Source organism: Leptodactylus fuscus, chromosome 5 (assembly GCF_031893055.1).
Source record: "Leptodactylus fuscus isolate aLepFus1 chromosome 5, aLepFus1.hap2, whole genome shotgun sequence".
Taxonomy (NCBI): Eukaryota; Metazoa; Chordata; class Amphibia; order Anura; family Leptodactylidae; genus Leptodactylus; species Leptodactylus fuscus.
Genome location: NC_134269.1, coordinates 93,724,625 through 93,748,903, shown reverse-complemented (window position 1 = coordinate 93,748,903; position 24,279 = coordinate 93,724,625). Strand labels below are relative to the sequence as shown.

General features: G+C 39.1%; 1 protein-coding gene across 4 annotated transcripts in view; it reads right to left on the bottom strand.

The window, feature by feature from the left end:
• The window catches only part of MYO9A (myosin IXA), a 102,661-nt gene that overhangs the window by 31,620 nt on the left and 46,762 nt on the right, over nt 1-24,279 (bottom strand). For 2 of the 4 annotated variants that reach the window (XM_075273650.1, XM_075273651.1), the window contains exons 11-27: nt 20,910-21,044; nt 20,184-20,305; nt 19,868-20,009; nt 18,956-19,151; nt 18,378-18,509; nt 14,663-14,738; nt 14,416-14,559; nt 13,432-13,471; nt 12,185-12,307; nt 12,008-12,088; nt 9,819-9,929; nt 8,809-8,931; nt 8,528-8,677; nt 8,126-8,439; nt 6,277-7,995; nt 3,668-3,752; nt 3,149-3,328 (exon numbers count right to left, since the gene is read on the bottom strand). In XM_075273650.1, the coding sequence (XP_075129751.1) occupies nt 3,149-3,328; nt 3,668-3,752; nt 6,277-7,995; nt 8,126-8,439; nt 8,528-8,677; nt 8,809-8,931; nt 9,819-9,929; nt 12,008-12,088; nt 12,185-12,307; nt 13,432-13,471; nt 14,416-14,559; nt 14,663-14,738; nt 18,378-18,509; nt 18,956-19,151; nt 19,868-20,009; nt 20,184-20,305; nt 20,910-21,044 (3,873 nt within the window). The remainder of the gene's footprint in view (nt 1-3,148; nt 3,329-3,667; nt 3,753-6,276; nt 7,996-8,125; nt 8,440-8,527; nt 8,678-8,808; nt 8,932-9,818; nt 9,930-12,007; nt 12,089-12,184; nt 12,308-13,431; nt 13,472-14,415; nt 14,560-14,662; nt 14,739-18,377; nt 18,510-18,955; nt 19,152-19,867; nt 20,010-20,183; nt 20,306-20,909; nt 21,045-24,279) is intronic. The other 2 variants (XM_075273653.1, XM_075273652.1) reach the window with 2 other exon arrangements.

The following is a 24,279-nucleotide window of genomic DNA, read 5'->3' as shown; positions in this document are numbered from 1 at the left end:
ATAGTGTATATTAACCAGGCTGGACTTAAAGACCACTTGTTTTGTAGAAGTTTACTGTCCCGAAGTGCCACTTCTAAGCTAATGTTACTAGATGGTTAGAAACACCATTTTGTAAAATGATGGTTCCTGTAGATAACAACAAACATGTAATATGTACATTAAATGTCATCAACAGAATGTCAAATAATATGCAGATTTTGGCAATAATGGACTACTTGAGCCTCTTTCTAGTCCGTTTCATGTAAAAGCATTCTTTACATTTTTTTTAATAAATATTGTTTGCAATGCAGAATTTGATTTATTTGAAAAAAAGGGAACATTTTGTGACAATGCACAAAAATGGTGCAATTCATAATAAGTAAATTTACTGGAGAATATTCAGGGTACTCAGGATTAGTTGCAGGCCCTTAAAAGCACATGTTTTGTTTTTTATGGAACAGGCCACAAACCGAAATAATTTCATATGTTCTAGGTACTACACTTTCTTGGAAGCAGAAGTTATACAATTTTAGGGTGCATTCACACTAAGTATACGCTGAGCTGATTCTGAACGTAAAACACGTTCAGAATCAGCACGTACAAAGCAGATCTGCTTTGTACGTGCTGATTCTGAACGTGTTTTACATTTTACGTTCAGAATCAGCTCAGCGTATACTTAGTGTGAATGCACCCTTCGAGAATTACTAAACTAAAACATAGGCTTAACAGAAAACCCTGATATAAATTATACCCTTTAACTGTATATTAAATTCGTATAAGCCTATGTGCCTATGTCCCTTCCAAAACAACTGATGTTGGAATAACACTATAACACTGCCGCACTCTTTCCTTATCTGGTTTTACTGTAAGAGAAGACGCTTTGTATATCCGAATTCTTTAATGACAAAAATATAAGAATTAGATGAAGGCTGGACATCAAAGCCTAAAGTGAGTCCACCACCGAAAGCCCTTCTATATTCCACTTATATGCTGCTGTGGGGGTGGTTCATGGCATAGTGAACATGACTTGTTTTATTCTTGTTCCCAAGAAATTAAACGTTAAAAGGAAATCTGTTACCAGGATGTAACATATTAACCCAGCAATACAGATGGATAGTTTATAGTCACCTGAATCATATGGCGCTTTGTCCTTGTGAATCAGCATTTCTATTGCAGAGATATTGGCTTTTTTTTTGTCAAAATAGGTCTTTGGGGCAATGAAGGCGCTGCCATTTCCCCAATAAGTTAACTGTTAAAGTTCATGCTGTTCCAAACAGCTAATTTGCATATTGACAAATTGGCGATATCATGGCAACAAAAGCCCTGATTTACAAGGGAAAAACACTTTTACGCAAGGTTTACACCTGCGTCTGGTATTCATCCGTTTGCAAACCATTTTTTATTTAATGTAGATTATGAGCCCCATGTAGGGCTCACAATGTACATTTTTCCCTATCAGTATGTCTTTGGAGTATGGGAGGAAATCCGCGCAAACACAGGGAGAACATACAAACTCCTTGCAGATGTGGTCTCTGGCAGGATTTGAAGCCAGGACTCCAGCGCTGCAAGGCTGCAATGCTAACCACTGAGCCATCGTGTTGCCGCCACTTGCAAACATTTTAAAGAGAAAAACGTTTTGGTACAAAAAGGATTCCAAACAGTTACACAGCAGATAACCAAATTCATCTTTTTTAGATGGATTAGTCAATGGGTGTCCGTTCAAAAAAACTGATCGCTTATATCAGTTTGTGATCAGTTTGTGTTTGTTTTTAACCAATCCTTTTTCTTTTTTTCCCCCTTTGTCATTCTGAGCATGTACTGAAGGAAAAACGGATTGGTTGCTGTCCGTCTGGTATCTTTATTTTTTGAATGGAGAAAAAGTACTGCAAGTCTGACTTTTTTCTCTGCTCAAAAGAGCGGATACCAGACAGAAATACTCCAAACACACAGCGGGTGTTGGGTTTTACATCCCATTGAAATCAATGGGTTTTATTGATTGAAATAATCTTTTGAGGTCCTGTCAGTAGTCTCTTGCCTTAAACTAGAGCCCTCTTACGTCTGTTAAACTGAGAATATGTGCCCATACAGCAGTATACATCAGGCATCAGCACAACACTGACACCCAGAATGGTCTACAGTATATATATATATATAAACAAAACTGGGTGATTTCTTTAAGTATCTTATAGAGATGCTGTATGATGAGTGTATTGTGCAATGCCAGGGTGAAAAGGGGTCTATCTGGCTCAGGGGGCCTCCATGGGATTCAGTCAGCTTTCTAGCGGTATATAATACCACACATTGATGAAGACATGAAAGGTCCTCTTTAAATCCATATGCATATCAGCTGTTTGGTGCACCCATAATGTGTCTGTGTCTGCCAAAGCAACCGTTTATCATTGTTCTGACACTTTGGGACCTGTCCATTTTATGTTGTGGGGTGGCTACCACAGGCAAAAATGTGATTATCTCAGTAGCAAGACTATACTTCACATTAAAAAGGTATGCTCACTATAAAATAGCGAAAACAGATCAATTCTCCTGATCAATATGAATAACCTGATCAACAAATGTTTTTTGGTTTTTTTAAAAAAGTAAATGAAGGTGAATATTTGTGTCTTTTTGCAGATTTCTAGTTGTGTGCACCTTTTTCAAAGATCTATTTCCATGCAGCTAATCTTGTACAAATTCACCCAACATGTGATTTCTTTCCTGTCAGATATTTCAATCATTTTCACACTGCCCATATAGTACAGTTGCACATTTCTAATGCACAGTAAATAACGTTACGCCATATAAACCATCCTGCACACACACCAAAAGGCATTAAAAGGTGCAGTATAAGAGAACAAAAGGCTCAAGAGGTTATTAAATCCCCCCACAATACGTTCATAAAGCAATCATTTGATGCCTTGTAGCTGAAATAAAGTTATATCCATACCTTCAGTAGGAGGTTAGAAATATACTTAGGTCTGTGTATTAAATGTTAAGATATGTATTAAGAGGTTGCAAGCGATAGTTGCTTGTGATGAATGTCAAGTCATTAAAAAACCTACTGGGAGGCTTCCATCTATGGAATATAGATTTATGCAATAGGGGGACATGTCATACATAGTAGATTCCCTCAAAGAGTAATGCTACACACCGAGTGTCTGATACAGGACTTTACCATTTCAGAGTCGCTGTGACATGCCTGGATCTGTCTGCCTGATTCCTCAGTTGGGTCAGAGGGGGGAATCCGCTCCCCCTGTTCATCTGAATCCTCCTCAGAGTCTCCCCCCCCAAGAGCTCCTCTAGTCATGAAATCTGATCGAGTTCGTGCCATACGAGCTTTTCGTCTGTGTGGCGCCTGACAGACAGAATGACAACGGACATGGGGAACACAAAATAAAAACACAAGCACGTGATGGAGAAGGATAAATCAATATACATAACACAACAAAGTAAATCCACAAAACAGAATGCAGGGAAACAAACAGTATGAACAGTATGGAAGGTCCAAAAAATGCAGGGAGTACTAAAATAACACAGGAAAAATAAACAAAGTATAGCAAACATGGGGCAGAGTAGACAATGCACCTAAAGAAAGCCTGTGATTGAAATTTGTAAGCGCAATTTACAACGTGATCTACAGCGATAGCGAGTAGCCTATTATGATGACTGTTGTAGTGACCAGAGCGATACCCACCTCACTTATTCCGGAAGGCTCGGTTGCATCCAACCTCTTTGAAAGTTCACTGCGTGCAGATCGATGAGGTTGAAGGGAGGAATTGCTGTAAGGGAATTTTATTAAATCAGTAACAGAAAATGAAAGTTATAGAAAAGAGATAAATCCAGAATATATAACAATTAATCATTTTGGCCAGGGTAATACTGATAGAAGAAAAAAAAATCCAACCAAAATGGACATTGAGGTTAAGTTTTTGTCATTTCTATTTCTTAAAAATAGAAGGAAATAAAAAGTTGACAAAAAGTGCACAAAAACTCAACCCCAAGTGTAAAGGCTCTTGTGGAGTCATAGAGGTTCAGAATTCTTCCAAACATCAATAATCCTCTATTTATGGAGGCATGTGTATATGTATTCTCCCATGGAGATCCTCTACAGTACACCCATATTCTCCATTTACATATGTAGATTCCAGCTATATACAGAAATAAATATTGTGGACATTGTATTACAGAACTATTTTCCTTCATAGTAATGTTTCTAGTACTGATGAACCTGTATGGTACTGCACAAAGGCTGTAAGTATAAGGGGAAGAAGGGGATTGCAACAAGAGAGGTAAAATAGGATTAAAAGATCAAAATTATATATGGATCTCTCTCTATCTATATATTTATAGATATATAATTTATGACTTGTAAGGCTTTGTTCACATACATCTTGCTTATGGCCTCTGTTTAATGCATATACCCAGACAGATAGTGGCATTTCTCGCCCATTGCTTTCCACTGTATAAATATATTTACATGCTTAAGCACACCTTTGTGTTTTACTGAACTAATTTATGCTTAAGACAATTCAGAGAGTATGTTAGGAGCTTTCGTACCAAACATAAACAATGAACATCACAAGCATTATGTGAACCTAGTCTCACAGCCATGTAGGATCTGGTATACCATTTCAAAGGTCATTATCAATGAACAATAAACTTCTGTATCACATACTGATGCTTTGTGATATTTTGCACATAGTGGCAAAGATGGTCCAGTTTGCTGCCATACACAAGCTGTGGCAGAGTAGGTTGGCATCACTCTGCAAGTACTAAAACCAGAGAGTCTGAAGACCAGTGGAGAGTGTCACGATAGATCTGTGTTACAGGTCAGGAACAGCATATAATCTGCCATATTATGAGACAAGAACGTGTAGTCTATAACCGTTTCCGGCCTAAACAGATTTCTTTTGAAGAAGATTAAGTGCCAGCATGCCACACCACTACCATGCCACACTGCTACCGTGCCACACCACTACCATGCCACAAATAACTTAGCAAAAAAAAAAAAGAGTGTATGTTTATCAATGTATTTTGTCTCACTTTTCCCTCAAGCATGGCAGATTTACCAATAGTGATTGCTTCCACAGATGCCACTACTATTATGTAATTTATCAGAGATTAAGCCTCGCTGTCACTAAAATGCAGTTTTTATAAATTGAGACCAGTCATTTTGGAATTATATAATCAGAATATATTTAGAATTATGTGAGGGACAATGCAGTCCTCTCAAATTCCCTCTATGTATCAGACTAGTCATTTAAGTATTCAATCTAGCTTTTGCCTCCTTTGAGGCCTTTGAATATATAGTTTACCAGAATCTTCTACATGCTGTCATCAGACTGACCGGTCACGTGGCCACAAAATTCATTGTTGAGTAATAAGGACTGAGTGGTCATAACCCTTGCTGAAACTACACCTATTATTGGAACTATTTAACTTATTAAGCACTATTCACACCTGCATGATAGGTTTTTTTTGTATAAATGAAGACCACAATATGATGCTAGATTCATCACACTATTACAACAGACTATTGAATTAGAAACGGTTGGACAGATTCTGAGGAACTGTTCATTTGTTCAGTAGTGTGCATGCACCCTTACTTTTCCCATCAAAAAACAATGGAATGCAACATTGCCGTAGAATTTCCTATGTATTATCCATTGGAAAAATGCTCTTTTAGCTCTTTAACTATGTATAGATTAGAAGCCATGTTTCCCTCAAAAGGGAATTCCACCTATAAGTCATATGTCATAAATCTTTACTATTCTAATTCCCCTTGTAGTATTTGATGTTTTCATTGGGCCTGCCACCTCTTCTGACTTTTTTTTGTTTTTTAAACTTGCTTTATTGAAAAGTATACACAGTGAGAGGTACTGACATGTTTAAGTAAAAAAATATGTAATTTTAGTTTGGAGCTCTGCAATGTGTTGCCCCTCTGTCATTCAAATTAGAAGTTTAGGAATAAATGACAATGGGGCGTTACCATTCCCTTCCCTAATACCTGGTATCACCCTGCTATCAATCAATTTATTCATAAATTTGTAGTGTAAATAACACCACCCAGAGTACTAAGAAAAGATGATGTGTTATTGACTAAAAACAGACTGACTGCAGTCTTTATCTAACATGACACAGGGTATATTTACCAAGCTTGGCAATGTCTTCATAAAGGAGCCAATAAAAGTATAACATTATTATAAGGTAGAAAGCTGTTAGTTGTAGCAAGTTGTAGAAGTGTATACATAGTTGCAAAATTCCTGAAATTTTTTTCTATGCCAGAAATGTCATATTACTTACTCTGAGTCACTACTTAGATTCCCTTTGGGGGTAAAAAAGATGTTGGAATTCACAGTGCTGTGCAACCAGGGTCGTCTCCCTGAATCACCTATGTCTCCTGTCACATCTCCTTTGGGAGCTTGGAGCAACTCCCTTTGATCCAAGAACATGCTAACTGGACGGTCATTATGTGAAACTAAGCCAGTCTTCCCTTTAACTGTCAATCCTTTGATCTCTGTTTTCGAGGGGGGACTCTTCCAGTGTGTACTCTGCAATAGAAGAGACTGTGGCCTGTCAGACTGCTTTTTTGTTGTACTCCTCGAAAAGTGCAAAGAGGTATCTGGATCTCTATTTTGTCCCTGTTGTTCCTGTAGTTTACGTTGTCTCTCTAGCTCTTGTTTTTCTTTGCGAATCTGCTCCATCATAAGCCTTTCTTTTTCTTGCTGCAGCTGCTTCTGAAGCTCTTCCTTCTCTTTATTGAGCTTTTGAAGTCTCTGAAGGACGGTATCAGAGGGAGCAACTCCAAGATCATTGTGCTCCTGTGCTTTAAGTGTTCCCTGGTTTGGGACATAGAAGGTAGGGAGGCTACAGGAAAGCTGGGGCTCACGAGTATGAATCTTGTAAGGATAAGGGACAGAAGTTTTGGTTGGCGCACTTTCTGACAATTCATGAGACGTAGGCTTTTGTCTCCAGCTGGATGAAGAGCCCCAGGTAATATCAACTGCATTAGTTGGCGGTGATGGGGGATGATGAGATGTGGAAGATGTGTTGGTCTCAGAAGAGGCTTCATGTTGTGTTGGGGGAGCTTGTATATCAGAAGCAGGGGACCCTTGGACCATACGACTTGGTAAAGATGTTTGAACTGGTGGTGTGAGATGTCCATTGGTTGAAATATTTTCTTCTATGACAGAGTTTTCTTTAGGAGGAGAACAAGGAATCTCAGAATGAGAACCTGGTGACTCACTCTTAGAAACTATTTTAGATCCATTGGGGTAAGTCAATAGTGTTAAAGAATTGGAGCTTATTTGGCTGGAAATGCAAGAACTTGGATGCTCATTACTGAGGTGAATTTTTGGTTTCTCATCGGCAGTTTGAGTTTCATAGCTAGGAGTGTTTGCGGAGTCTCTAGAGGTTGGGCTGACAGGTTTGCTTGGTTTAGAATTTATTATTTCTGAAATCAAAGAGTCAGACATTTCAAGAGAGTCTTCAGAAAGTTCATTGGAATTTTTAGGAGGTCTATGAGTTGGTGAACCAGTTACCACATTTGTTGTTGGTTCCTCAGAAGGCTGTGGATTTTCTTCAGAGCTAATAAGTTCCAAGCTGCCAAAAGATCCTTCACTTTCAGGGGTATCTGGAACTTTATCCAGAATTAATTCTGCAGACCAACGCCTCTCATCTGATGGAGAGACACCTCCACTACTACGTACTTTCAGCAACTCAAGGCTAAACTGTGCTTGCTCTAGCTCTCTCATGCGACGGCTTTCCCTTTTGGCTCGGACCACTTTTCTTTGATTGGGGTCTTCCAAGGATTTTGGTCTCTCTCTATACTGCACTTCACCACTCTTTCCAGAAAGCGATATACTTGTAGGATTTGGATGGCTCTGTTCAGAGATGTCTTCCCAGTGACTAACATCAGTATCAGGAGATAGCAGTGGTGACTTGAAGACTGCATTACTACTATCATCTAGAGAAGTGTCCTCAAACAAATGGTTTGGAATTTCTCTATTTAATGATCGCACTCTGTGAAATAGAAAATAAATATAGTAATAATTAATAATAATAACTATATTACTAAATAATTAACATAATAGTTGCTAATTCCAGAAGTTTAAAACTTTTACTATAAAGTTTAAAGACGTAAATACATTACCTTTTTCTTGCAATAAAACCTCTGCATGCTGCCTGTAAAGTAATAATGTGATTTCTCTTGCACTTATACTCTCTTCTTGCAACATGGCTTCTCCACGCTGTTTGGATGCATAGTGCTGCCCTCTGCCTATGAAGCCAATATCTTCGCCAAAATGTCTGTATAATAACAGTTGATTCCCTTACGCGCTGGTAGTTTTGTCTCACTTTGTAACCTCTCCACCATGCTTGGATAATGCATGCAGCCTGATAAAGGGTATCTTCTTTGGCTTGCATTTCCTCTTCATTAAATCTTTTCTTGTAATGTCTCCAGTATCTCTGTAAAAAAGCCCAAATATAATTTGCCAACCTACTGATAAATATTACAAACAAAACATTGAGCAGCTGAGATGGGAACAATATGAACCTGAATAGTTAAGGCCGCATCTTTAAGGTGCAAAAACCTTCTGCGATGTAGCATGGCTCTTATCCAGCGCTGTAACAAAACGATGCGCTGTAACACTGTCTGATGTAGCATGTCTCTGAGGCATTGTCGCTCCTGCTCCTTCAGAAAAACCTGAAAGGAAAATACAATGACAGACCATTACAGTTAATGTAATGCTGAGAAAAATAATGAAAAATCAGAAGCAAGATGGAAAAATGTCATCAATCATTTCATTGTCGAGGAAAAGTAGTTACTCTGCTCACCATAGTTTTGCCAACTTGATACTGATCAGGGCTGTGACCCATCTTCCAAAAGAATTCCTGGATTCTTTGGCGGGTAGGGGTAACATTTTTTGGCAATAATACTGAAAACTGTGCTACAAAGTCCTAGAAAAGACAAAAACAATCAACATTATATTAACAAGAGCACACATTACATTTACTAAGATCAGAATATATGATCCTTCTAATTCTAAATTCGGCATATAATTTGCCATGGGCTCGTTCACATCTGCGTCCGAGGTCTCCGTTATACAGGTCTGTTATCATTCACTTGAATGAGTTTGAAAAGTGTCCGTCCGTGAGCGCCAGTGAGCGTTTTGTGCTCTCCATGGCGAAACCGTTTTTTTTTAACCGGACACAAAGTCGGACATGCAGGACTTTGTGTCTTGTGTGTTTTAAAAAAAAACGTTTCGCCGCGGAGAGCATAAAACGCGCTCACAGCCGGACTCACAGCCGGACACGGTCTGACAGGTTTCCGTCTTTTGCCGACAGAAGACGGAAACCTGAGTACGAAGACCGAACACTGGTGTGGACCCAGCATCACTTAGACCTCACATGGAACGGAAACCTCATACAAACTTTCTTTTAGCTGAATTTAAGACTGAAAACAGCAAACCCCACTATTCCTGCGTCTCTATATTCAACATTTTGTCTTCAGTTCTATGGGGATAATATTTTTAAAGATTCACGTTTCGGGAGCTGGTTTTAATATGGTTTGTGCTTGCGGCACATGTGGCAAAATTATAAAGAGGTTCCAACCGCCAAATAATTCTGGCACACCACTGGAACACCCCTCTAAATGCTGTTGCAAAAATTGCAACTCACCTCTTAGCAGTAACATGATGTGAGAATATAGACACTACAGTAAGAAAACAAAATTGATACAGTGACTGTAAGCTGACCTTTATATAAAAGCTAATGCACTCATAATTGCTTTAAGCGAAGGACAGAAGAAAAAGCAGTTCTAGTGTGGACTAAACCCACAGTCAGACCTGAAAGGGAATCTTGCAGCTGTAGCCAGACTGGCGAATCCGGACAGTTTCTAGCATTCCTGTATATCGAAGTTGTCTCAGCACCAAGGAGTCATTAAATCGCAAAGGCACCTGAAAAATGGAGGGATAATACAGTCATACTGGGCTATGGTTAGTTCAAAAGTACATGTCTTTCCATAAGCATGTATATTTTTCTATTTTTGGAAGAATTTATATTGACATTATAAGTATAAAGCAAGTGCAAACCGCCTTGAAAAGTATCTCCGCAAAACCAGGTTGAGAATACAATGTTCTAGGGAAAAACTGAAGTTTAAAGGCAAGACTAAACTGCTGTATGTGCTTGATAGGAGGTTCTCACCATGGCAATTTGGGATATATTTTGGGTGGAGGCTATCTGCAATATCCATATAGAAAACAAAGCTACTTTTTCAATTATGAACTGTATATTTTCTAGAAGGTCTAAAAATAGTTGTAAAGAATGAACCATTCAATCTGTCATCAGAACATATTTGGGATTTCTCTAAATTCCGAAGCGTCAGTGGTCAAAACACTACAACTTTCAGTGGTGACCCAAGAAACTCAAATCAGAGCACGGTTAACAACTCAATCTGAATTCAGATAAATGAACAAAAAAGGATTGACTTGTGAATTATGCAAAATAAAGAAATCAAGATTTAGTAGACTAAAATTGCTTAAAGGGGATGTCCTTCCATCAAAAACTAAAAAAAAGATGATGCTTAGAATGATATAAAATAATGACAGCAGAAATATTCACCTTATGTTGTGCTTTTGACAGTAGCGAGGACCTGTCAGAACCACTGCAGATAACTAAACTGTACAATACTTTGCTACACTGTGGGTCAGAGAGCTCTTTTAACACTGCTAAGACTCTACTACTACTGCACAGAATAAGGAAATAAATCAGTTAACAGTCTCCTCCTCCACAGTGTGTGAGATGGATAGATACTCTATGCAAATAAACAGTCTGAGTGAAGATAAGGAGGAAGAGAGCAGCCTAAAAATAGAGAAGGAAACAGATTTCATTAAAGGGGTATTCCTACGTCGCATACTCACCAGTCTTCACTGCTGTAAAATGTTCTTTCTTCCTGGTTTCTTGTGTCATTTGGTGGGCGGGGTTTCATATGCAACCTGCCCTTTAGCTCCACCCCCAAATTAGTATGTAGCTCCGCCCACCACATAGCGTGATACTATGGGGCGGCTGAAGGGCCTGTGATGTCATCAAGGGTCCTCAAACAACACTATATGCACAATATTGGACCATGAACTACAGGCAGGAGCAACTCCATTCTGTGTTACATACAGAGACTGCCTGTCTCTGCCATAATGAACGCAATTGAATTATCTAGCCTGATAACTGGGAGAACAGAAGACGAGTTCAGAAATGAAAGCAGCTCCTCTCCCCTATCTGCTAACAGGAAGCTAGTTCACGTGGTGTAGATACAGGAATAGCTAGATACACAGGCTCGCTCCCGTGCACTTAGCCCCTCCTCCCTCCCTCCTGAGACCAGGCAGATACATCACTTGACTTTTAAGCAGATAAGTCAAGGGCTGTGTCAAAAATGAACTGAATAAAGTAAGATAATGGACAAACAAAGCAGTTTTGCTGAAGCAGTGTATTTAGGAAAAGTCTTACATCCACATTAACAAGCACTATAGATAGGATCCTTGTGATGGGACAACCCCTTTAATAAGATATATTACAAAATATCTTATAATCACGTGTACTATTCAGTAATGAAAATTTGTTGTAGAATTGCAGGTACACTAAGGGTTGTAGTGATTAGTGGCCACATCAGTGGGATATCATTACTGGAGGCCAGGATAAAGAAACCAGTGGCGGACCAGGTGGTAGAATGGGAGCGGATGGGAATCAGTGTTCTAGCATACACAGCATATTTCATGATCTTTTTGACAGATTATTCAATATGTGTCGTACCTCAAAGTGCTTTTATCTTGTGATTCAGAAAAAAAAGCACAGCGTTCATATGCAAAAACAAAGCGGCATTTCCGTGGTTAAAAGATTGTAAGCAACTCTGGATTCCCCTTTACATCAGATTGCAGAGACAGTCTCTTCACAAAGACGACAAAAGCAATAAAGTTGGCACTGTATATATGACTATAAAAATGGATTTGTAGACCTGTTTGAAAGATTTTTATTCATTTATTACCTTTTCTGCATTGGAACGGATGCATTTCACAAAATAAGGTTCGGCCTGTCCCAAAGTTTCCATCAGCTTGTTTAAGGATGCCTAAAACAAGCAAAGACAAAGTAACAACCTTCATAATCTAATGTCATGGCAAAGTAAACTTCTGAAAAGAAGCACTTCAGAGAAGTAGAAATGTACCTGGAACTGCGCACTAATACTTGGTGGCTTCTTCTTTTTATGAAGATGGAGCAAGGACTTGGTAATGCGATCATGAAGGGTGAGATTAGACAGATGTTTCAAAGACTTCACATCCAACAGGTGCTGTGGTTTCAGGTAGAAAGAAGAACATGATTTAAAGTTTTTTTTCTGGATTTATATATATTGATGACTTATCTTTAGGATAGATCACTAATATGTAACTGGCGGTGTCAAAATCTAGGACCACCACTGATCAGTTTTTAAAGAGACTGCGGTGATCATGAGCACTGAGGCCTCTTCCCTGTACCAATTATGTCATTTTCATCAGTCACATGGTACAGCAGCAACCCAAGCAATTAATGTGAATGAGGCTGTGCTGCAACACAAAGCATGGACCAAATCATAAGTGTGACTGGTAGTCAGTGACAATGCCTCTAAACTCACCTGAATACCATGGCTTTTTCAAACAGCAGAACTGTGGGGGTCCCAAGTGTCAAATTACCATCAATTACACACTGATGACCTAAATATAGGTCATTAATATACTTCTCATGGCATACCCCTTTAATGCAGGAAATCATGAAAGCGATTTTCAGGGCTAAAAATATGGATTACCTATGCTAAGGATAGGTTTTAAGAAACTGATACACAGGTAATGGAGCAGAAAGCAGATCTGTTCTCTGTGTAGTGGCCTGACTTGGCACTGCAGATCTGTTCCCATTCATTTGAATGATAGCTATGTTGCAGTGACTAGTTCCCTCAGCACACAGAAAACCTGCTGCCTGCTCCATAATTTAATATCATATTTTGAGAACAGCTAAATGATAGGGGTGTCAGACCCGGACAAATCAAATATTAGGACAGGTCATCAATATGTCTGCTGCGTGTATTTTACCCCACTGTGGGGATGGGATTCGCTAGAACCACAAACTTCTGTGTTTACACCAACACAGGGCCTCGGCCATAATGCACTTTATTTAACAAACCTCTTTTGAAATGTGCTGCCGTGGTGGTCAGAGGATTACCCTGGCAAAGAGATTACATGGCGGCCATTCAGGTTAGTAAAGGGGGTCCTCTCTGTGATTTCCATATGCTCTAACATAGTTCATTCAAACTAGGGATTATCTTCACGAGACAACACTTTTGACTGAAATATTTTAACCAACTAAAAATAATATGTCAACTAACTTCTGCAGAGAGTTGAAAAAAAAGAAAATTACTAAAAAGAGGCTTTAATTCTCACTCACCTTAGGGAGAGTAGGTTTAGATTTTGTATTTTTGTTTCTCCTGTGAATAAACAGAATAACTTTTAGTTTTTCCTTCGTTCCTCATTCAGTTTTGATAAATAACGTACAGATGTGACACATTATTGATGTACCCAAAAATATAGAATTTCTCAAGGCAGTCTGTTTTTCTGATCAAAAAAACTAAGTAAAACACATGCCAATGACCTCCCACACACCTGCTGACTGTTTCCAGAAGCATGCTACTTCTCCCAGCAAGCATGGCTGCCAAGTTACCCTTTCTACATACTGCCCTTTCCCTCTTCCTTCATAGTACCCTGCATGTGCACTTCCAGATTCTGCTGCGACAGGATCAGCCTTTACAGTGCATGAGCGCTTACTTCCTGCTAGTTAAATGGTTAGTATGTGTGCCAATAAAGTTTTCCAAGCCTATCGCAGTCAGTGACCAGATATACAAGTCTGCTTTACCTGCCACACCCTGTCTAAGCAAAGGTTCCTAGTCTGTCTGGTGTCCTGCAAATGTGTGTCTGTATGCTACTGCTTGATTGATCATGTGTGACATTGTTTTGGGTACTTTACCTTGTTCCCTGTCTGCTGAACTATAACAGCAGTTGGATTACCTGCTACACACATGGCCTGTTCCTGACATCTGCACCTATGCTTCCAGAGTTTGTAATCACACTCTGCTTTTGCCTGATCTCTTTGTGGATTGCACCATAGTCCTTTACCTGCCTGGTCAGCTGTTCCCAACACCAGGGCCACTCCAAGAGGTGGCGACTTGATGGTTTACCAGAAGCTAGGTCTACATCCCTGTACAGGGGTTAAAGAGTGAAGATCAGGGCGGCCACTTAGATAATGCCCTTAGGAGTGACCCTAAGCTAAATTGGGTTTGGTGAAACAGTGGATCCACAACCATCTATTACACTTATGAATATGATGCAGAATGTTACTTGGACTAAAGTTTTTGGCTTTGGTAAAAGCTCTTACATAAGAATGCCATGTGCCCTTTCTAGCAGTTTGCTATCACTGTTGTTAATATTGGAACTGGAGGAGCTGATGAAAATTCCACCACCATCCAGGTAGGAGTTGGAGGATGACAAGCGATGTCTTCTTGTTGACCATGTCAGTTCCCTAGAACAAAAATTATAAATATACATGAGAAGATACAAACGGGCTTTACAGAAAATGGACTGAAAGCGAATAGAACGATGTTACAGTCTCTACATGTACTTACCGTGGACTTCTTTCTTGTATTGTATTTACACCCTGTAAGTCAGAGAGAGGAGTACGAGGAGTCGGACGAGGGATATCTGAAAAGAAAGGGTCACCTCAGATTTTAAATAAAAATAAAAAGAGAATCCCTCCCAAAACTTGGCCTGTGTACCTATTCCTTTACAGTAATGGTTCTGTGTTTTGGACAGGTGAGTGCGTGTGTGAGAATGTGTTCTTAAAAGCTCAGATATACTTCTTCAACCTGTCAGTGCATAGAACAATATCATCCTGTATAAACTCTGTGTTTGTATTTTTATGTGACTCTAAAATGTTAGCAACATGCCCATTTAACCAGTCCTCGTAGATCCACACTTTTCTTGCAGGCCTAAAAATAGTGTTAGAAATTTAAGGACATTAATATATGCATGACATGAGCGCAGGCATAATTTCTAGAGGAGGTGCAAAAAGAAAGGTCACTGTGAGGTGTGAAACACATGCATTCCCATGCCAAAAATGGGAAACCTAGAGATATTAAAGACAAAAGCAAGTGGGCAGAAAAACATGCAAATGTGTTAAATTGAAGAAAAATGCCGTACAAAGACCTAGAATGAGAACCAAATGCATTCTTCATGGTCAGCATGTGCATGGATCCACTTACCATGCACTGTGCTAAAGAGTAAAAATTGAACAGATTTAAAATGTCTTCAAAACAACATAAAACGTATCTACAGGAAAACGCCATAAATCATTAACCTTTAATCTATAATGTGCACAAGACAGGTAGAAGAAAAACCTATCTACATTTATTGGTGACATTAAGAATGGAATATTTACCAGAACTGCAATTCACATAAGACAGCAGCAAAAACAAGGAACTGGATCCATTCTACATCTAAATCTAAACAGAAGAGAATACAACCTCATTCACACTTGTAGAAAGCGTTTGATTCTCATTCTTTGGTCAGCAGATGTTCCACATAATGGGGAGCTCTCATGATTAGATCTGTGTACAGTCAGATATCTGAAGGCTTCTACCTACACTGACTTGCCGTATGGTGAAAAGCCAAGACTTTGTAAATAAGGCCTTTCCATCACATAAGGTATTTGTAAGTAGCTATTCCATTGGAATTAAATCCCAGTACATGACATTTGTCACTCTGTCATTCAGTTATCTTCATCTGGCGCTTTAAGTAAATATGGATTCTATACACAACTATGTAAAGATACTGCTTAAGGCTAAGGCCCCACGTTGCGGAAACGCAGTTTTTATTTTTGCAGATTTTGCTTCAGTTACTTGAGCCAAAACCAAGAGTAAATAGAGTGAAAGGTAGAAGTATAAGAATTTCCTATATATTTCCCATTCCTTTTGTAGCCACTCTCTGCTTTGGCTAAAAAAAAAAAAAAAAAAAAAAAAAAAAAAAAAAAAAACCGTAGCAAAATCTGCAATAAAAAAAGCTGTGTTTCCGTAACGTGGGGCCTTAGCAAAAAAGAGGATGTGATATATCCTTCAAACACAATCCTTTTCCCCAGATTCTAGCTCCAATTGTATTCAGTGGGAGGCAGAGTTCGCAGCAGGACACTTAAAAAAAAAAAAAAAAATAAAATAAAGAGGACATCCTGTTGGATCTTGCCACGGAATCCACACCTGATTTAGCGTCGGTTTGAGACTCCCCGCTGGTAAGGTCCATTCATCTGGACCTAATCTGTGGACAGATGTGATTGAATGACCATGCGCAATAGGGAGCTAGTGGGCGGAAAAAGGAAGCCAGAAAATGAAGAGGAATTCATCTTCATTTTCCACCATGTGAATGGCCCCTTAAAGTTATACATTACTAACGAGAATCCTCTTGACAAAGGTTTTACTTATGGATGAAATTCTCTACAGATTGTGAGTTGAGCAGCCATACTTATTTTTAGCTGTACAGATTACTGCTTCATAGGTTTTTGCCATTAGGCCATATTAAATATTGAAGCAATCCGGGTACATAAACATGGGTTGTGTGAACACAGTTTTAGAAGTTGAAGGCAATGGTTCTGGATAAACAATGGATCATGACTAATGGATATCCAAATGAAATACATCTTATGTCCTTTCTGGTATATATTTATAGTCATCATTATTTTTCTTCACATGGTATATATAGCAGCTATGACTGTCAGGACTTCCAGTTTGTGAGAGTAGTAGAGATACTATACTAAATGTTTGTTTGCAGGAGAAACAGAAAGCCATTTTCAGTGTGCCATAGATGGTATCAATTGTCTGAGTTAATTTATTTCTAATCTGTGAAACCATAACAAATCAATAAAAAAAAAAAACACAATTATCAAAAGTGGCAATGCTATGTAGTAAAAAAGCTTGTTGCCCTGCCATTCCATTCTGTTGACATGGTGCAGCATAGGATCTGCTCTATAACTGTGTCATTGGAACAGAAGCCCCTACAGAGTGAGTGCATAATGGGAAACACTCTGATATTACTCAAGTCATCCAAGTGCATTCAACTGCAAACTTGGCCCTACATTGGAAGCACACTCAGTCCTGTGCATGGGGTCTAATATAGTTGGCTTGTTAATATGTAGCAAAACTAGCCTACTATGCTGTGACTATAGCAACACAGAACATCAGATTATTTGTTCACAGCTGACACCCATATTTGCCAATACTACCTTTAAGAATACTACCTTTAAGAATGGGGACATAGTGCAAAAAATGCTGCTTAGTTTGCATCATGATTCAGTAGCATTCAGCGTGCTACTGCAAGTTGAGTGGTTTTTGCTGCAACTCGCCTGAATTGCTTCAGGTCTTCCACTGACTTTTACATTGCCACAAATCCTGCAACTATTCCACAACAAACTACACATATTACCTACTGATAATACTGTGGATTCACAATGAATTTCACCCTTAACATTCACTATATTTCTACAACAGAAGGAGCATGCTACAGAATTGGAAATCCAAAGCCTGCTACTTTCTACACAATGAAATTTCACTCTACAGGACAAAGCTATTTTAAAAACCCTTTCCACATGTATTGGGTTGTAAATTACAAGTCCACCATGTCTGAACTCACCCTTAAAGCATAACAAGACTTTCGGACAACTTTTGATTTTCTGGGATTTGTGTCATTAATAAATTTTGTATCATACTTCATTAACAAATTTTGGCTCCTTTCCCAGAAATCCTGCATCTCTTTATTTGCTGTCTCAAACTGATTTTACTGCACATGTATTATCTAAATAATAATACTCAAGGATTCTGATTATTTCATGTCTCCTCTCATTACGTATACCTTTATCACTGGGACATATTGAGCCAATGCCAAGCCCTCTTGGCAACCCTATCGATGCCCCACCTAAGTGCACTACAAGAAAGAACTGATAGATTGACTGTATTTCTGATTTTAATTCCATTGGGTTATTAATTAAATGGCAAGCATGTTAATATAAGAACTTGTGTTACCTTGTGAAATGCACCAATAGTTGATGATTATTATCTTATATTTCATAGTTCAGTCTTATGTAGGTTTGTGTAAAAATTGCAAGCATACAAGTTAAGACACATGGGTACATATAGGTTTCCGTGCAGTAAGAGAAAGAGAAGTTCTTGGTATGAAGCCTGCTTTCATTTGTCAGTTCGTTCGCCCAGGAATTTGTGTGTGCTTTTGTGTGTGTACAGATGATAGAAATGGAGCTTTGTGTTCATGAATTTGCAGAGGATTCTGGGACAGCAGCCTTACTGTATTGGTCGTTCTGACACCTCTGCAGGATCTGTAAACTCCTTTGGTGGACGGGGTGCTGCAGAAAGCTAAAGCTAGAAAGGCCTTTGTGAGATGAGCCTGGAGGCCCCGGTGTGCTGAGGGGGCCCGAGCCTTGAGAGCAAACACACAGGAAGAGAAGACAGAGACAGATTAACCAGAGAAAGCGCAGAGTAACAAAGTCCCAGCAAAGATAGAGGCAGAATTCCCCAAAGATGCATCTACTAAACCCAGAAATAAGAGACAGAAGTAAGGGAGCTAAGGTATCATAAGGCAACCACGAGGAAGACTTATGACACAAGCATGTGGGATAGTTGCCAATGAAAACAGATTTATAATATGCCAACACTTGTTACATTCACTATAAAACAGCAGCTATTCAAAATCAAAACCCTGAGTAACTCCCAGAAAATTCTTAATTCACAGCACTTTTCCCAACGTAACAAACCTGGAATACAATACTTTTAACTATTAACCATGCATTCAAATATTGTCTTCAGCCTCATACCACGTTCAATGATAAGGATCACTTGCAATATTCCAAAGTATCCGCCACTTACCAGTTTTCTTGCCCATGCCATTTTTCCCGCTTTGTCTAAAAGCCCACAGGGCTCTGAAAAACGCTCTTAGCAAAGCCCAACGAAACGCTGCCACGGGACTGATGGCAATCATTCCACGAATAAAGGCATTTCGGCTGCTACGTAGTAAGGCCACAATGTCAGGTCGCATGTGATCTGTGTTCTTCTCACGGAAATCCTGCAAAGGATGATTAATAAAATGTTTAGCTAGAATTTGCCGTGGTTTGAAGCTAGAGAGTAAAATTCATGTGAACACAAATTCTAATTTCTATGTGAGACAGCCCTGTTCAGAATACGGCCCACTTGACACAGTCATATTGCCAGGGATTATGGTTAGCCCATGGTTATCCTAGATTATAGGGTTAGCCTATCATTTTCCCAGTTGTACAGAGTAACATGTGATATTCCTTACTCTGTCATGTCATACTACCTGATAGGTAGTTGTATGAATGGAGACTGTTTTTAGAAGACAACCCCTTTAAAGCTTTATTAAACACTTAATTGAATGTTATGCTTTGAACAATAGATTGTAAGCTCTTGCGAGCAGGGCCCTCAGTCCCATTGTGTGAAGTGACTATTTCTTTGTAATGTATCTTTTTGTCTGTGCTTGAACCTGTACACTGTACAAACTGTACAGTGCTGCGGAATATGTTGGCGCTATATAAATAATTTTTTTATTATTATTATTAATTATTATTATGCAATTTACTTATGTCACAGCAGGGATAGGAGATCTGATCAAAGATGAACTCCACTGAATCAAGTGCTATTTACTAATAGGTGAATGCTGCAGCCACTACTTTGTGCATTGACAGTTTGCAGGACAGTCAGCAGGATAACACAGGGAATGGCTGCGTTAGTTTTCCTGCTAACTATTACCCAGGCACTACTTACCTTAACACCATATTTAACCTTGCCAGCATAGTGCTGGATTATGAAGGCTGGCTCCATAACTGCTGGGAACTCTATGTAGGGGTTTCCATCATGGTGACGTTTAAACTTTTCCAGCAAAGTTTGGTGCGTAGCTTGTGGGAAGCTAGTGAACAAAAAAGAGAGAGGAAAATACTGTGAAACATGACAAAGTATTTAGAAACTAGAAACTAAGGCCAAGTGCATAGTGTAGTTTCCTGCCAAACAAACACAGATAACATGAAGACAGTTATCCATGGATCACTAAGCCAATAAAAAGCTGCATAGCTCCAATTCTTACTTGCTTTCCTCATCTAATAGCTGGATTAGTCCTGTTGGCCTCTTACTGATCAGATTGATGCAGCCTTCATTATTAGTGTAGTTGATATTATTCCAGCTTATTCCCTCCAACCGATACTGCTCCTGTAGAAAACACAATAAAGTGGTAACAGATAGAAATCAATGCTCTTTACAAAATATACTCATAAGTATCCAGTCAACACAGGTAGGAAAACTACATTACAAGTTCATCAAAGCCTCTTTGGCTCTAATATTGAGGTTTGTAGTAAAGTAATTTTGTACATAAAGATTAACATCGAGGCATTGCTCCGAGATATCTTCTTAATATCTTCATGTGTGCTCTACCAAAATAGAAATAATAGCTTGATTCTGAACAAATCCAAAATGTCAGGAGTCATCTGACATAATAAAACGTTTCTAGCATTGCTCTGCAATGAAATGACACTTCAGAATGCAAACTACAGGCCAAATGTGCCATCTAGTTTAACGGAAACAACAATTATTAAATTACTTCTCAGAATCAAATCTAAAACCATTCAGGAGAAGGAGCCGAACGCTGCGAAGGATGATCCTTATTCAATTATGAAACCATACTCCAGGAAATGAATCTATTTAGTGCATCTATTCAGTCAAGGCCAGGCGTACAGAAATTATCACAGTCAGAAGCCAGACCTGCCGCTGTTATTGTATCAGCCCCCACCCACTGCCAAAAATGGAAATGTCAAACCTGCTCCAGCTGAAACAGATGCTGATTGAAATAATGCTGCAGCCGCTCATTGGCAAAGTTAATACAGAATTGTTCAAAGCTGTTGCTGCCATAATCCTCAAAGCCAAAGATGTCAAGGACCCCAATGGAAAGTGTCTAAAAAAACAAAACAAAAAGAGGTTTTTTTTAAAGGAGCATACTAAAAAATGAAAAACAAAAGACAAGGCAAACAAACATTCTCCCTTTCACTTCAATATCAGATACATTTAGTTAAATAACATTAAAACAGATCTCTTCACAAATAGTAGAATTCATTAATATAAGGCAGTCAATTGGTCGACACCTTTCCCCATACACAGGCAGACACAAGCATATTGAAATCCAAGAGCCCGCTCTCTATCTGCCCAAATACCTGCTCTCCAGGGAGAGTGTGAGACCCTCATAAACAGCAGATGGTTTGCTGTGACGACTGGTTCGGACATCATTAATCTAACGTGTATGGCCAGTATTGCTGGAACAAAGCTTTTCCTTTATTCAAGTCGTAATATCCTTTCCTAGCCTAGTCTTTTGTACATATTAGAATGTGCCAGTACTGAGATTATAGATTCGAAGATTCTGGAAAGGAGTTTACTATTACGGTATTATTTTGTGTTACCCTTAAGAGTCACTTTAAAATTGCAAAAACCCTCCTGAAATGGTCACTTTTTTATTGCAGATTTTCAATTTATAGCTGAAATATTATATTGACACATAACTGTGATGCCTTATGTGCATTTTAACCCTTTGGAGCTTAGAGGTTTAGCCTTAAACCAGTAACATTTTATCCCGCTCTGCATTACAGCTTTCATAAGTTTTTACATTTTATTTCAGTGCAGCTTTATGAGACCTTATCTTTTCTGAGTACATAAGATTTTTGATCAGTATTTTTTTTTTTTTTTTGAGCAGTGAGCAGATCACAAATCATAAATTCTCGCAGCTGAGTTTTAATGTTTATGGCATTTATCATGTAGAATAAATCATTTTATCTAAGGGGCTGTTTTGGATGGGGTAATATCAATTCTGGTATATATTTAGGGAGGGAAAAAAAGTCTATTTTTCCTTTTTTTTCCTGTAAAATGACTTATAAGGATATAGCCACGTAAGGGGTTAAATGGCAAGTATGTTTCTGACCGATAATGGAGGGGGTGATATTATGAACAAAAGTCCATGGTACCCCCCTCCCCTGAAGGTATCTGAATGGACAGGAGAATAATCAAATAATTTCCTCCTCTCTCTGCTGTGTGTTCTCCTATACACTGATTAAACTGAAAGTGTGAGTATATGCATCTCTGCTTTAACCAGTGATATCTATAAATCTGTGGGCGTTAAGATCCTTGGCTTTAAAACAAGACCAAGATTGCGGCTCTGTCCCCTGCAACTCCAGAGATAGAGCCATTTAAGGTGACAGGGTCTCTCAACAAGCTGTATTTAGGGCGAACAGTAATGCACTTGGCTTAAGCCCAGAGTCCTGCTCATCTAAAATTTAAGGGAGTTAAAGGGACAAATAAGTGTTAAACATTTTTGCAAATCTGAAAAATTAAAAATGTGCAGAGTTTGAGAGATTTTCACTAATCATCTTAGTAATAACAGTCTTTTGTCTTGACCGACTGCCAATAAAATACCACTATGAATTGAGGAACTTTCTATGGTTTGGCACTTTTCAGAAACCCAGACATTATTTCCTTATTGTGGCCAGGTTATCATTACATATATGAGAATAACCTGGCTGCAATAAGGAAATCATGGCTAGGTTTTTGGCAAATCTCAGACCATAGAAAGTTTCTGCATTCATGGTCATATCCACTGGCAACTGATCACAACAAGACTGTCACCACTAAGATGGTTATAGAAAATCTTTAAAACTATGAAAAATGTATAATTACCTATATTTGTAAAATGTTAAACTTTTAATTTTCTACAAATTTAAATATGGTTAGATTCATGGGAAAACCCCCCTTTAAATCCTTAAAGCCACAGATGGTTAGCAGTTATGGCACTTTTACAGCTATTTGAAAGGTGGTTCAGTTTGATCAGTTATTAATCACTTATTACATCTGCCAAATCCAGTTCTTTACATCCTTTAAAGAGGACCTTTCACCATTTTGCCCACAGGCAGTTCTATATACTGCCGGAAAGCTGACAGTGCGCTGAGTTCAGCGCACTGTCGGCTTTCCCGATCTGTGCCCGGTGTGAAGAGCTTATGGTCCCGGTACCGTAGCTCTTCTATGGTCAGAAGGGCGTTTCTGACAGTTAGCCAGAGACGTCCTTCTTCACAGCACAGCCAATCGCGCTGTGCTGTGAGAGCCGGGAGGAACGCCCCCTCCCTCTGCTCGCAGTACTCGTCCATAGACGAGCATTATCAGGAGAGGGAGGGGGGAGTTCCTCTCGGCTCTCACAGCTCAGCGCGATTGGCTGTGCTGTGAAGAAGGACATCTCTGGCTAACTGTCAGAAACGCCCTTCTGACCATAGAAGAGCTACGATACCGGACCGTAAGCTCTTCACACCGGGCACAGATCGGGAAAGCCAACAGTGCGCTGAACTCAGCGCACTGTCAGCTTTCCGGCAGTATGTAGAGCTGCCTGTAGGAACAATGGTGAAAGGTCCTCTTTAATAGGTGATCCTCCATTGATTATGGCACAGTCAGAATATTCACTGTAGCCTCCACTATTCCTGAGCAGTCAGTGTAGATATTTTAAGCACCAGAAATGCTGAAGGCTCTAAACTGCCAAGTGGGTGGTCTCAGGCAAGAGCGTGCGATTCTAATCTCCCTGACATCGTCCAATCAAAATCTCAGAAATCACATACCTTGCATGCTCTGGCCCCAAACCATCCACTAACAGTAAAAAGCCTATTGTACATATTGGGGACCAAAACTAACTGCACTGTTTCATCAGGAATGGTGGCAGCATAAAACTAGAGTCAATGGATGCAGTCAGATTTTTTTAAAATATTAAAGCATAAGTGAAACAAAGCTGTCAGCAGAGGAAACAGTCTCCTCATTGAAAACACAGACATGCTTAGCTAAGCATGCATGTGTATTAGAGGTCAGGAGGAGCAGCCAATTGCAAACCAAGCTTTCATCTATGGTAGGTGTAAGAACAACTTACAGATCACAGATTTTCACTTTATAAATCTTACTAAAGTCAGCGACAGAAGGGTTGATGATGAATGTGATAGAAGCTCCTCAAGCCTCTCCACGTGGAAAGTGATTGAACTCTCGGCTGCCTCTGAAAATAATTTAGTTGTAGGAATGTACTACATTTTTACTGTAGAATATAACTGTAAAAGTACTTTTAGTTATACATGATACATATGTAGACTACAGGAATCTGCATAGTGTCATATATATTA